Source organism: Ammospiza nelsoni, chromosome 22 (genome assembly GCF_027579445.1).
Source record: "Ammospiza nelsoni isolate bAmmNel1 chromosome 22, bAmmNel1.pri, whole genome shotgun sequence".
In the NCBI taxonomy this organism is placed as follows: Eukaryota; Metazoa; Chordata; class Aves; order Passeriformes; family Passerellidae; genus Ammospiza; species Ammospiza nelsoni.
The window spans coordinates 6,900,370-6,915,027 of record NC_080654.1 but is presented as its reverse complement, the minus strand read 5'-3'; the positions used below and the strand labels follow the sequence as shown (position 1 = coordinate 6,915,027).

The following is a 14,658-nucleotide window of genomic DNA, read 5'->3' as shown; positions in this document are numbered from 1 at the left end:
TGTAGCCTGGGTGAGGTGATTAGAACCAAACTCATCCAGCTTTACCAGGAGGAACATCCTGCAGTGTGAGAAATCCACTGTGAGCCGAGTTACTCTGAATTGTCTGATGGTTCTGTTCTTGCTCAGAGCCCCTGTGCTCTCACAGCTGCCTGCTGCTCCCCAGCTCTGCTCACAGCTTGTCACTGATGGAGAGTGCTTCCTCCTTGGCTGCAGGCTTGTGCTGAGCACAGGATGCAGATCCAGACTTCAGGAGGGTGGTGTGGAGGGCAGCTGACCATCCAAAGGCTGATTTGGGCAGCCCCTGAGGTATTTGCCATCAAACTGAAGGTTTCTGAAGAGCAGGTGTGATGGATAAACTTCAGCTCATGTAAATCATTTAAAGTTCAAGTTTCAGCCTTAAAGGTTTTATTTAACACAGGATGGAAATACTCTGAAATACAGGAGTAATACAGTACCCACAACAGGCAGAAATAGGGAATTAACTACCTAACTGAAGGAAACCTGGAAAATGGTCCCTTTTCCTGAAACCAAGTGAAATACTTGTTGAAGGCATCCATATATCTCGATATCCAGGACTGCTGCTGAGTGATTCCCATGACCAAGAGCAGCAGGGACCACTGTTCCATCAGACACTGGTTTTACAAAGCTGCTGGACTCTGAACACTTGATTTAGCATCAGGTACCACACTCAGCCAGCACAGCAATCAGCTTTCTGCTCCTCTTGTGTTTGTGCTCCTGTGCAGAGTTGGTTTGGCACTTACACTGAACTTCAAAACAAATTTGGTTTGCCTCAAAACATTTAAACTCACTCATCTGTGTGGCAAGTGTCCATTGTTAAAGGAGATTAAAAATTACTGCCTTTGAAATTCCATTAGAAACTAGGAGATATTTCTCTTTTTAGCACAAGGACATTGTGTTTGCCTAAATCTGCCAAGTCACCCAACCAGCATTTTAATGATGGTGCAGTCAAAGATGGCTTACTCCTTGAGCCAGATCCCAGTCAAATCCCATTAGTATCTTATTTAAAATTCCCAAAGGAGCACTTGCTCCTTGGACTAACTCACTTGAGTGCAAAAGGGTTAAATGGAATTATCTGTAACATCCCTTCTTAACTATCCACCTCTTCTTACCTATGGATCACATGAGCCAAATAAGAGAAGAAAAACTAAGGAGAAAATCCTGTTGCTCCCCAAGACAGCCAAATTAATAACTATTTCTTCTTAAAAAGATGATTTAGTCACAGTTAAAGCTGGACTGAGGTTATCCAGAAACACCTGAGTCCTCACAGCTATTTTACAATGTCTTGCAATTTAATACTTCACAATAACTCATTCCTGTGTTACTACTGTTATTTGCAGATGGGTTTGGGGGTTGATCTCCTTTTCAGTCTCTTGAGAAGACATTTAGGATAATTACAAGCTACTGAAGGTGGTCCTGTAGCTAAACCAGTTCTGTTTCTAACTTCCCAAAACATGGAAAAGGACAAGAGGAGAGGTCTGGGAAACCTGAGTTTTCAAAGAACATCAGGAACTTCAACAAACCAGAAAGGCTGAAGGTTGGTGGTGCTGAGGCAGAAATTTGTGATGGCACAGGTGACACAGGCTGTTCTGTATGAATCAGGTTTATCCATCTGAAATACTATTCTCTGAAATACTATTTCAAGTACTATTACATATCCATAACTCTGCTTCCTGGGGATTTTGTGGGAGATAGAAGATTAAGAAGTAGGTGCAAGAAGCATCAGACTCTCAGTATTTTGGAAGAAGCAATGCAGCTCACTGAGCAGAAGCACCACAGTGTCTCTGTGTGCCTAAAGATCTGCTGCTGCATCGTGCTGCTTGTGCTGTCGGATGCACAGCACGGACTTGGGCAGGATCCTGCACTCCTGGAGGGACTTGGTAAGGTCAGAGAAGCTCCTCCGGGGCACCTCCATGGTTTCAACGCTGCAGTGTTGGTAGTTGGCCAACAGTTTCTGTCCTGCCACAGCAAGGACGGTCTGGAGGCTGTCAGAGGGCTTGAAGTGGTGCTCAAACCTCTGCCCAGAGGGAGAGCGGACAGCGAGCAGCACCTGCGGCTCTTCCAGGCCTGCAGGGAGCACCCAGGGGCTCTCCTGCCTCCCCTGCCCTCCCCGCTGCTCAGGGGCACAGAGGACACGGGAGCTCTCCTCGGTGGGAATGCCGCTTCCTGACAGTGTGCTGGCACATCCCTGTCCTCCAGAAAAAGCCTTGGTGGCTTTTGGAGCATCCTCCTGGCCCTCGCTCACTTCCAGCCGGTTGGTCCGTTCAGCCAAGGCTTCCACGGCGCTGCTCCCCGCCCCCTTCCGGCCGATGGAGGGCAGCACCCGGTACCTGTTCAGGGAGGAGGAGGAGGGAGTCTTCAAAGGCACCTGCTGCAGGAGCTTTGGGATCTTCCCAGGAGACACCTGGGCAGGTGGGAACGCCGCTTTTGTGAGCGGCGCTCTCCGGCTCCTTACTAATTCCCGAGGAGAAGGTGCCAGCGGGGAACCTGGCACAGGGCATGGACAGCCTTCCGTGCCCTGACGGTGGCTCAAGCTTGGCCTCTGTCCCTTGGCAGATTTGGGCCTGGAGACGTGCATGGTGATGGTGCTGGCCCACAGCAGAGTGGCTGTGCCCAGAGGGGAGCGGAGCTGAGCTGGTGCTGAGTCCTGGAAAGCCGCTGTGGCCATGGCACCTGTGGGGTGGCAAAGAGGGAAAAGTTACAGGAACTGGGCAGGAGCCCTCAGCCTCCCTGGGGCTCCCACACTGGGCTCTGGGGCAGGTAATGCCAGGTAAACCTGGGGTACCACTGCATGGGCATCACTGGGAATCAATGGGTATCACTGGGTATCACATGGGCATCACTGGGTATCAATCACATGGGCATCACTGGGTATCACATGGGCATCACTGGGTACCACATGGGCATCACTGGGTATCACTGCATGGACATCACAGGGCATCACTGGGTATCACTGGGTATCACATGGGCATCACTGAGTATCACTGCATGGGCATCACTGGGTATCACTGGGCATCACTGGGCATCACTGGGAATCACTGGGTATCAATCACATGGGCATCACTGGGCATCACTGGGTATCACTGGGCATCATTGGGTACCACATGGGCATCACTGGGCATCACTGGGTATCACTGGGCATCATTGGGTACCACATGGGCATCACTGGGTATCAATCACATGGATATTACTGGGTATCACATGGGCATCACTGGGTATCACTGGGTATCACATGGGTATCACTGGGTATCAATCACATGGGCATCACTGGGTATCACATGGGCATCACTGGGTATCACTGAGTATCACATGGGCATCACTGGGCATCACATGGGCATCACTGGGTACCACATGGGCATCACTGGGTATCACTGCATGGACATCACAGGGCATCACTGGGTATCACTGGGTATCACATGGGCATCACTGAGTATCACTGCATGGGCATCACTGGGTATCACTGGGCATCACTGGGCATCACATGGGCATCACTGGGTATCAATCACATGGGCATCACTGGGTATCACTGGGAATCACTGGGCATCACTGGGAATCACTGGGTATCAATCACATGGGCATCACTGGGCATCACTGGGTATCACTGGGCATCACTGGGTACCACATGGGCATCACTGGGTATCACTGGGAATCACTGGGCATCATATGGGTATCACTGGGTATCATATGGGCATCACTGGGCATCACTGGATATCACATGAGCACCACAGGGCATCACTGGGTATCACTGAGCATCACTGGGCAGCACTGAGTATCACTGCATGGGCATCACTGGGCAGCACTGGGCATCACTGGGAATCACTGGGAATCAATGGGCATCCCTGGGTATCAATCACATGGATATCACTGGGCATCACTGGGCAGCACTGGGCATCACTGGGCAGCACTGGGTATCACTGGGAATCAATGGGCATCCCTGGGTATCAATCACATGGATATCACTGGCATCACTGGGCAGCACTGGGCATCACTGGGCAGCACTCACCCTGCAGTGCAGTAAGGGCCGGGTCCCAGAGGGTGGGAGCTGTGCTCTGTGTAGGGACTGGCTTTGGCAGGGATTGTGCAAAGCTGACCCAGAGCTTTGGGGAGTTGTGCCCTTTGCCAGTGAATGTCAGTTTTTGATGGAAATAACGATTTCTTTCTTCTGAAGCTGAAAAGTCAGCACAAATGGGAGAGGAGTGAAGCTCAGAGCACAACTCTGGCCTTTGCACTGTTCCTGCAGGGGCAGATTCAGTGCCCATTGTGGATTTTGGGATAAGATAGATTTCACTTCATATTTTAAAGGTATCAAAACCATTGAAATTGAAAATCCCTGATTCAATACACAGAAACCTGTTCTGACTCTCCAGAGACCAAAAGCTTGGTCCAAAAGTGTCCAAAATTCTCTGTTTAACAGAGAATGATTTACCTGAGGGAACGGCTGGAGCTCTGCCAGGGGGGTTTAGGTTGGATATCAGGGAAAGGTTCCTCCCCCAGAGGGTGCTGGCACTGCCCAGGCTCCCCAGGGAATGCCAGCACACCTGGATGGGGCAATGCCAGGCACACCTGGGCTGGGGCAATGCCAGCACACCTGGGATGGGGCAATGCCAGGCACACCTGGGCTGGGGCAATGCCAGCACACCTGGGATGGGGCAATGCCAGCACACCTGGATGGGGCAATGCCAGGCACACCTGGGATGGGGCAATGCCAGGCACACCTGGGATGGGCAATGCCAGCACACCTGGATGGGGCAATGCCAGGCACAGCTGGGCTGGGCAATGCAGCACACCTGGGATGGGGCAATGTCAGGCACACCTGGGATGGGCAATGCCAGCACACCTGGGCTGGGCAATGCCAGCACACCTGGGATGGGCAATGCCAGGCACACCTGGGATGGGCAATGCCAGTACACAGGGAATGGCTTCCCACTGACAGGGGACAGGGTTACATGCGATCTTGGGATGAAACTGTTCCCTGTGAGGGTGGGCAGACCCTGGCACAGGGTGCCCAGAGCAGCTGTGGCTGCCCCTGGATCCCTGGCAGTGCCCAAGGCCAGGCTGGATGGGGCTGGGAGCACCTGGGACAGTGGAAGGTGTCCCTGCCATGGCAGGGGTGGGACAAGATGTTCTTTAAGTTCCCTTCCAACCCAAACCCTTCTGGGACTCCATTCTAAACCAAACAGAGAGAACAGCCCCTGTGGCACTTCGCCAGGGATGTGTTTGTTATTTAACATTTCACTTCTCCTGCAGCTCAGCACGGCCAAGGCAGAGTCCCAGCACACCCTGCCCAGCCCCAGCTGACAGACCTGTCACACTGACAGACCTGTCCCTGCCGAGCCTCCAGGGAAGGGGACAGGGACACGGGCCCAGGTGACTCAGCCCAGCTTCCCAGGAGCCCGTGGGAGGGACAGGGGCTGCGCCTCCCGCTTGCTGCTGCTAACAAATAAACTCCAAGGCAACAAGGCACTGAGGCACAGCTCCCAGGGAGCACTGACAAACATCCCCAGCAACGCTGCCACTGCCAAGAATGAACCCCCAGCCAAACAAGCTGGCAGAACCCTGGTGGGGCCCTCCTGCACTGCCCCAGCACAGTGTGTGACAGAGGGGACAGGCTGGAAATGGGGTCTGCTGAGGGCTGGCATGGGGAACCACAACCAGGGAGGGCCGTGCCCACAGGTGCCCCCAGGGCCCGGGAGGTGGGCACTGCACACCCTGACCCACAGGATCCCAGCGGGGCCAGGCTGCAAGGGACAAGGGCAGCTCATGGGGTGCCACCTCCCTGACCCAGCAGGGCACAGGGCACCCGGCATGGAGCACAGGCACAGAGCATGCAGCACAGGGCATGGAGCACAGGGCACGGGGCACAGGCCACAGAGTACAGGGCACGGGGCAGAGGGCACAGAGTACAGGGCACGGGGCACAGCAGGGCACAGGGCACAGAGCACAGAGCCAGGGGCACAGACCAAAGGGCACGGGGCACAGAGCACAGAGTACAGGGCACAGAGAACAAAGCACAGGGCACAGAACACAGGGCACAGGGCATGGGGCACAGGGCACAGGGCATGGGGCACAGAGTACAGGGCACAGAGAACAGAGAACAAAGCACAGGGCACAGGACACAGGGCACAGGGCATGGGGCACAGAGTACAGGGCACAGAGCACAAGGCACAGGGCACAGAGGACACAGAACAAAGCACAGAGCACAGGGCACAGGGCACAGGGCATGGGGCACAGGGCACAGGGCATGGGGCACAGAGCACAGAGTACAGGGCACAGAGCACAAGGCACAGGGCACAGAGAACACAGAACAAAGCACAGGGCACAGGGCACAGAGCACAGGCCTGTGTGCGGATGGGTCTGGGATACCTCTGGCAGGGACACTCCACAGCCTCTCTGGGCAATGTGTTCCAGGTGTTTAAAGAAGTCCTTCCTCATGCTCAGCTGGAACCTCCTGGGCATCACTCCCTGCCCAGTGCCCCTGTCCTGGTGCGGGCTGGCCCAGCCCCAGGAGAGCCCAGAGTACAGGGCACAGAGCACAAGGCACAGGGCACAGAGAACACAGAACAAAGCACAGGGCACAGGGCACAGAGCACAGGCCTGTGTGCGGATGGGTCTGGGATACCTCTGGCAGGGACACTCCACAGCCTCTCTGGGCAATGTGTTCCAGGTGTTTAAAGAAGTCCTTCCTCATGCTCAGCTGGAACCTCCTGGGCATCACTCCCTGCCCAGTGCCCCTGTCCTGGTGCGGGCTGGCCCAGCCCCAGGAGAGCCCTCGGTGCCACCGCCCGGCCGGGCCCACAGCCGGGCCGGGAGCCGAGCCCACGGCCGGGCCCGCGGCAGGAGCGCAGCCCCGCCGGCAGAGCCGGGCGCTGTAGCGCGGCTGCAGAGCCCCAGAAGCCGCCCCCGCTCCCTCCCCCGGTGCCGGTGCCGGTGCCGGTCCCGCAGCGGCCCCGCCGCCCCTCACCTGCCCCGCGCCCGCCTCACGGCGCCGTTACCGCGGCCACCGCGGGGCTGCCGGCGCGCGCCACGCCCCGCCCACGGCACCGCCCACGGCACCGCCCACGGCACCGCCCACGGCACCGCCCACGGCACCGCCCACGGCACCGCCCATGGGAACGGGAATGGGAAATAGGAATGGGAACGGGAATGGGAATGGGAATGGGAAATGGGAATGGGGACGGGGATGGGGAATGAGGAATGGGGACAGGGAATGGGAATGGGAATGGGAATGGGAATGGGAATGGGAATGGGAATGGGAATGGGAATGGGAATGGGAATGGGAATGGGGACGGGGATGGGGAATGAGGAATGGGGACAGGGAATGGGAATGGGAATGGGAATGGGAATGGCAATGGCAATGGCAATGGGAATGGGAATGGGAATGGGAACGGGAATGGAGACAGGGAATGGGAATGGGGAAAGGGAATGGGAATGGGGAAAGGGAATGGGAATGGGAATGGGAACCGGGAATGGGAATGGGGAATGGGGAATGGGGACAGGGAATGGGAATGGGAATGGGAATGGGAATGGCGAATGGGGACAGGGAATGGGAACGGAGACAGGTAAAGGGGACAGGAGTGGGGACAGGGAATAAGAATGGGAAAGGGGATAGGGATGGGAATGGGGATGGGAACGGGATATGGGGAATGGGGAAGGGGAATGGGAACAGGGAACGGGAATGGGAACAGGGATCAGGAATGGGAGCAGGGAATGGGAATGGAGAATGGGGATAGGGATGGGAATAGGAACAGGGACAGGGAATAGGGATAGGGATGGGTATGGAGAATGGGGAACAGGGATAGGGATGGGTATGGAGAATGGAACAGGGATAGGGACGAGGAATGGGGATGAGAACGGGAACTGGGATGGGAATGGGAAGGGAACGGTGATAGGGAATGGGGATGGGACAGGGAATGAAAACAGGAACAGGGGCAGGGAATGGGGAAGGAAATGGCAACAGAAAATGGGAATGGGAATGGGAATAGGGAATGGGAATGGGGAATGGGAACGAAGATGGGAATAGGAATGGGGAATGGGGAATGAGAATGGGGAATGGGAACCAGGATGGCTGGAAACAGCGATGGGAACAGGAAAGGGTACAGGGATAGGAATGCGAGACAGAACAGGGATGGATGGGGATGGAGATGGAAACAGGCAGGAGTGGGGCAGTCGGGATGTCCCAGGACGGATCCTGGGATCGGGGGGAGAGGGGGAGGAATGGTCAGGATGTCCTGGGATGGATCCAGGGACATCCAGGGGGAAGGACAGCTGGGATGTCCCAGGGTGGCCCCAGGGCTGGGAATGGCTGGGATGTCCCAGTGTGGACACAGGGATGGGGCAACCGGGCTGTCCCGGGTGGATGGAGCCAGGGCTGTGCTGTCCCAGGGGATGTCCCAGGCTCAGGGACAGCCGTGACCCACTGTGGGCTCTGTGACACAGCCCCAGGCCTGGCGTGGCACAGGAGCAGCCCCGTGGCTTTGGGAAGGTTCTGGAAGCTTTGTCCTGCCGGACATGGAGTGGGGGGAGCAGGGGGTGCCTCGGGGCCTCTCACAAACCCCAGCCAGAGCTGACCCTGGCACTGGGGTGTCCCAGCCCTCCTGCAGGAATTCCCATTCCTCCAACTCAGCCAAAGCAAAACCACAGCAGTGTCACCCTGCTCAAACACCCAAATCTTTGGGGTTTAGCGCCAACAGTTTAAAACCAAGGTGCTACAGCCCCACCTGAGCAAATGCAGCAGGATAGCAGCACAAGACTGGCTTTAACCTCCCTGTGATTCAGTGGCCACTGAATCAAGCCAGACAAATAACCCCAAACTCATGAATTCTGAGGAAAACACCTTTTTAAAATTATACTTCACACACAAGATCACAAGGGGACCTAATGCAACTTTTTTGGGGGAGTTTCTTTGTGCTGGGAAAGGTGCAGCTGGGAGGGAGGGGGAGTCCTCCTGATCTCCCCCGGCTACAAATGATCCCTGAGTCAGTTTTCCTTCTGGGAAACATCCCAGTTTTCCTTCTGGGAACACTCCACATAGCACCAACCTTTTCCATCTCCCCCCATTAATCCCTTTCCAAACCCACTCCTCCTTAAGCAGCTGCTGCTCCCACTGACAGATGCCCATCGAAGGCAGCAAGACACAAGCAATAAATTTCCACCATAAACTTGGGGTCTCCACCCTGCAGGGTGGGAGGATCAAGGCCAACCTGAGCACTAAAAAGAAATAAAATAAGTGGGGGAATAGTTTGCTATCAGCTCACCCCAGCCCAGGATGTTTAGCAATGTTGCAGATCAAAGCATGCGGGGTATTTGCACTTCAGTAAGGGCCTGAGCAAACAGATGGGTGGGAGATACCCAGCTCTCCTTGCTCCATAGGAAGGCTGAAAAGTTCCACATTTCCAATGGGATAATAACTTCTACAGGTGGTTTTTAAGCCCTTGAGTTTGTGGGTTAGTTAAAGACAGGGTTTAGCCTCATGTGGGCACTCCCCTGAATGGGTCCTCCACAGAGATGGAGGGCTTAAAATGAGGGGATTTGGTTAAAACCAGGTGTGGATCCCAAATCCACATGATCCCAGCTCTCTGCTCTCCATTTATGTCTCTGGACAAAGCTTTCCACACAGATTTATCAAAACTCTACAGCAAAACCCCAGATTTCCCCCCCAAATCCAAGGGCCTGCAATGGCAAAGCAGGAGCAGCACAGACAGCAACTGCCACAGTGGGGAAAACCTTCTGCAATTTTGGAAACATTTTGTGGAGGATGGGGGAAAGGGATTGATTAATTTATTATTAGGGATGCCCTGGTTTTAAAAGCCTGGTGGGGAAAGCAGGGGTTGGGGTATTTTGGAGAGGTTTCTTGTGCAGATGGTGAGTGGAGAGGCCGGTGAGATGTCACCCCCCCATCCTTACCAGGCTGGGATGGGGTTTTATTCCACTTGCAGCAGGAAATAAAGGGTTGGAGGGAAGGAAAACCCTGGGACAGACAGCTCTGCCACCCTGCAGGGCAGCTGAGAGGTGACATCCCTTCAGTGTCAGCTTTGGTGGCTCTCAGGAATTTGAAAGATTTATTTTCTTAATTCCAGACCAGTCTGGAGGTCATTTCTTCACAATTCCCAGCCCCAGATTCCCTTCCCCAGGAGCGTGGTTAATCCCTGAGGGTGGGGCCCTGCCTGATACCTGCATTTGTGTCTGTGTTTGCTCTTGGCCCCGCGGCTTCAAGGGAAAACAGCAGCTTTTGTTCCTTATCTTCTCTGCTTTTCTGTCTCCCCCGTGTCTCTGTATCATGTTTGGGCTGTGGTAATTAAATAAACTGTATTCCCAAAGCATTCCAAGTTGGGTTTTCATGGCTTTTCCTTTCCTTTCACGGCTTTTCCAGCCTTTGCTGCTGGTGCTACAATTTCACAGACCCCTTGCCTTGAAAACCTGAGGGCAGAACAGGAAAACTGCAGACCCAGGAACTGCAATCCTGGTGTTTGCTGTTCTCCCTTGCAATTTGGATGCAGCCATGGATTTGGGGGGCAGTTTCAAGGAAGGAGCCAAGAGAAAGCATCTTTGGGGCTTCAGAGGGTGAGTTGGCAAAACTGGGGAAATACTGAGCCCAAAGTGCTGCCTCCACACCTGGAACAAGGATTCAATGGCCTCTGAGGTGACAAATCACTTCTGCCCCACTACTCCAGCCACCCAATCCCATGGATTTTAAAACCATGGCCATGGCCAAGGCCTTGAGTGGCCTCATTCAGGGATGGGGATGGATTCATGCCCAGTGATGAGCAGGATGATGGAGGAAGAGTTGGTGCTCACTGCAGTGGGAAAACTCGTGGGTTTTGGGGAAGAGAAGGATGGGAATCAGCTCCCTGCTCCAGGCAAGCCTGGCTTAGGACAGCTGACACCATCAGCACAGCCAGGAGGGGGTGGGCCTGGCAGGGATATAAACCCACCCTGCTGAGCTGGCAGCGCTGCACTGCAGGTCCAGGCAGGGTGAGAGGAGGGGATTTCACTGCCCTGGTGCTCCTCAGGCTGCTCAGGGCAGGGGGGGAAGGCTGCAGCTCCTGAGCTGCTCCAGCAGCCCCAGGCAGGAGAAACCACTGTGTCCCTGCCAAGCCCCACATCCCAAACTGGGGTACAGAGCAGCCAGGATTCACCTGGGGATGCTTCCAGGGCTGTGCACCCACAGGGACAGCAGTGTCACCTGAGGCACTGCCCGGGGGCACCCAGCTCCTCTGGAGAAGCTCCTGGATCATCACCCATCCTTGTTCCCTCCCCAGGGCAGCCCAGGATGAGGAATCTGCTCCTTGCTGTGCTCCTGGCTTGTGGTAAGTGCCCTGCTGTGCCTGGCCAGGCCAGAATCCACCCACAACCCCTGAGCCTCTGTGCACAGTTCAGGTTTTTGTTTAAATCTGGCGGTTTCTCTCTAGTGCTTCGTGCAGAGCTGCTGCAGTCCTGGAGGGCTGGGGAAGGGGAGACTTTGGGATGTCCAGATTTCTTTTGGGAGGCCCTTGGAGCCTGTTGTCACCTTTCCTGCCTGTGCCATGCCCATGGCTGATCCTGGTGATGGGGGATTGCAGTTTGCAGCACGGCAGAGCCGGTCTAGGGGGCAAAATATCTTGTGTCCAGGGGGCAAAATATCATTCACAGAGGCTGTGAATGCCAGACTGCAAAAGCCATCCTCCCTGAGAAGAGGCTGTGGCTGAGAGGAGGCTGTGGCTGAGAGAAGGCTGTGGCCCAATCCTGGCAGTGCCCAAGGCCAGGTTGGATGAGGCTTGGAGCAACCTGGGACAGTGGAAGGTGTCCCTGCCCATGGCAGGGGATGGAACAAAGCCAGATGGGCTTTGAGGTTCCTTCCAGGCCAAACCATTCCATGATTCCACCATTCTGGGGGAGAGGATAGAGCCTCTCATGGTTCCACTCCTGAAAGCGCCCGTTTGGGCAGTGCCAGCGCAGGGTGATGCCCGTGCCCGGTGCAGGGATCCCCGCGGGTCCCTGCCCTGCCCTGCCCAGCCCCGCTGTGCCCCCAGGGCTGCTCCGGGCCGGCGGCTCCGTGCTGGAGCTGGAGCGGATGATCCGGGCGGCCACGGGCAGGAGCGCGCTGCTCTCCTACAGCTGGTACGGCTGCTTCTGCGGCATCGGCGGCTCCGGGAGCCCCGTGGATGCCACGGACCGGTGAGTACCGGGCGGCCCCACCGCCCCCAGCCCCCGAGGAGGTGCTAGCTGTCTGCCCCCCAGCGCTGGGGGGTTTGCACCGCTCCCTCGCCACCTCCTCTCGCTGGTCGCCTTCAGTCTGAGGCTGGACCTTCCCCTGGCCTCCAGCTGTGCCGGGGGGCTCTGGGGCCGCGCTTTGACCTGGTGTCCCCGCAGGTGCTGCCAAGCCCACGACTGCTGCTACAGGAGGCTGAGGGAGGGCAGCTGCAGCCCCTTGATCACCCCGTACAGCTTCACCTCCAGCGACGGGAACATCACCTGCAGTGAGTACGGAGCGGGCAGCGGGCAGCAGCACCGCCCCCAGACCCATCCCAATCCCATCCCAGTCCCCATCCCCATTCCTATCCCAATCCCAGCCCCCAGCCCCATCCCAACCTTATCCCCATCCCATTCCCAATCCTCATCCCAATCCCACCCCCATCCCATCCCAATCCCAATCCCGTCTCCATCTCCATCCCTGGCCCAGCCCCATCCCATACCCATCCCCATCAGCATCCCTATCCCATTCCCAATCCCATCCCAATCCCCATCCCAGTCCCCATCCCCATCCCCATTCCAGTTTTCATCCAAGTTCCCATCTCCATCCCTGTCCCCCATCCCCATCCCAGTCCCCGTCCCATCCCAATCCTGTCTCCATACCCTTCCCCATCCCCATCCCCATCCCCAGCCCCATCAAAATCCCAGCCCCAGCCCCATCCCAGTCCCAATCCCAATCCCAATCCCAGTTCCCATCCCCATCCCACTTCTCATCCCCATCCCAGTCCCATCCCCATCCCACTTCTCATCCCCATCCCAGTCCCATCCCCATCCCAGCCCCCCGCCCCATCCCTTCCCAATCCCAGTCCCATCCCCATCGCCATCACAGTCCCCATTCCGATCCCCTCCCAGTCCCATCTACATTCCAGTCCTCAGCCCCATCCCAATCCCCATCCCCATCCCAGCCCCATCCCCATCCCCATTCCAGTTCCCATCCCAATCCCAATCCCCATCCCCATCCCCATCCCCATCCCCATCCCCATCCCCATCCCCATCCCAGTCCTATCCCCATCCCCATTCCAGGCCCCAGCCCCATCCCATCCCATCCCAATCCCATCCCTATCCCAGCCCCATCCCATCCCATCCCTATCCCAGCCCCATCCCATCCCATCCCATCCCATCCCAATCCCATCCCAATCCCAGCCCCATCCCATCCCATCCCATCCCATCCCATCCCATCCCATCCCAATCCCATCCCTATCCCAGCCCCATCCCAGCCCCATCCCCGAGCAGGGCACACACATGGGAGCTGCTGAATCCATCCCCGGTTGAATCCAGCCCCGCTGCCGCCCGGCCGTGCTGATTAAACGGGCACTGAGGGTGTGTGCAGGGCGAGTCCCGGCACACGCTGCTCTCTCCCCTTGCCCCGGGGGGATAAAGGCACCGCAGGGCCCCGTGCTGCCCCCGCAGGTACCGAGCAGAGCTGGTGCCAGAGGGAGACCTGCCTGTGCGACACCGCGGTGGCCTCGTGCTTCGCCAGCTCCCTGCCCTCCTACAACCACTCCTACCGCTTCTACTTCAAGCTCAAGTGCCAAGGCAGCAAGCTCCAGTGCTGAGGAGGGCGAATCTGCACACAGAGCTCCAGGTTTTGCTTTTCCCCAGCAAGAAAAGCTTGGGCTGGGGGCTCACTAAAGGCAGAGCCCCTGTGAGTGCAGCTCAGGGTGAGAAGAGCGCACACACCACGGATGGAGAGCCACCAGTTCCTGGAAAGTCACACCAGCTTCCTCTTTTGTGTCCCTTCCTCCTCTCTTGATTTCATTTCCCAGCAAAGATAACAGATACAATAAAAGGGATGCAAACAGGTTCTCCATGGTGTTTTTGTGTAAGGGCTGCTGAGATTGAGGCACTGCAATGGTGGCTGCTGAGTTTGGGGAGCAGTTCTGCATCCCTCAGCCACACCATCTCCTGACACCCCAAAACTGCCAACAGGGGTGTAATTCACACACCTATCCCAATGTAGAGCTAGAAGTTTGGGAAACAGGGTGCCCAAAGCAGCTGTGGCTGCCCCTGGATCCCTGGCAGTGCCCAAGGCCAGGCTGGACAGGGCTTGGAGCACCCTGGGACAGTGGAAGTTGTCCCTGCTCATCCCACTGGATGAGTTTTGAGGTCCCTTCCAGCCCAAACCAATCTGGGATTCAATGAATCTCCAATTCCCAGCTCAGAGGGCACATCTCAACAGCTTTGTGAGGAACGCTAACAGAACAGTCCCAGGAATGCAAGAAGAGGCTTCACATCACAGCGATTTCTAAGCTGGATGTCATTTTTCTGTTCCTCTTGTCCACCTGAAGCACAGCTCAGCACAGGGAGAAGCTCACGGGAGTATCCCCAGGATCTTCTGGGATGTTTGGCTTGTGGCACGTGAGGATTTTACTAGCAATGACACAACTGCTCTTTTATATCTATTTCCTGCTA

At 56.3% G+C, this 14,658-nt stretch overlaps 2 protein-coding genes across 2 annotated transcripts; one reads left to right on the top strand and one right to left on the bottom strand.

Annotated features, from left to right (window-relative positions):
• Positions 1 to 942: 942 nt before the first annotated feature.
• UBXN10 (UBX domain protein 10) lies at positions 943 to 2,686 on the bottom strand. The gene has a single exon (XM_059487619.1). It carries the CDS (start codon positions 2,684 to 2,686, stop codon positions 1,811 to 1,813), a length of 876 nt encoding a protein of 291 aa, XP_059343602.1. The 3' UTR covers positions 943 to 1,810.
• An 8,601-nt stretch (positions 2,687 to 11,287) lies between these two features.
• On the top strand, positions 11,288 to 13,802 carry LOC132082960 (phospholipase A2, membrane associated-like). Its single transcript, XM_059487434.1, has 4 exons — positions 11,288 to 11,324; positions 12,027 to 12,171; positions 12,367 to 12,473; positions 13,657 to 13,802. The coding sequence occupies exons 1-4, from the start codon at positions 11,288 to 11,290 to the stop codon at positions 13,800 to 13,802; spliced, it is 435 nt and encodes a 144-aa protein (XP_059343417.1).
• The last annotated feature ends 856 nt before the right edge of the window (positions 13,803 to 14,658 follow it).

Bases quoted from the DNA above. Each gene is read 5' to 3' on its own strand.
- UBXN10 (XM_059487619.1), bottom strand. From the start codon at position 2,686: ATGGCCACAGCGGCTTTCCAGGACTCAGCACCAGCTCAGCTCCGCTCC.
- LOC132082960 (XM_059487434.1), top strand. From the start codon at position 11,288: ATGAGGAATCTGCTCCTTGCTGTGCTCCTGGCTTGTG. The intron at 12,172-12,366 runs GTGAGTACCGGG...GTGTCCCCGCAG, and splicing joins CCCGTGGATGCCACGGACCG to GTGCTGCCAAGCCCACGACT. The intron at 12,474-13,656 runs GTGAGTACGGAG...CTGCCCCCGCAG, and splicing joins CGACGGGAACATCACCTGCA to GTACCGAGCAGAGCTGGTGC.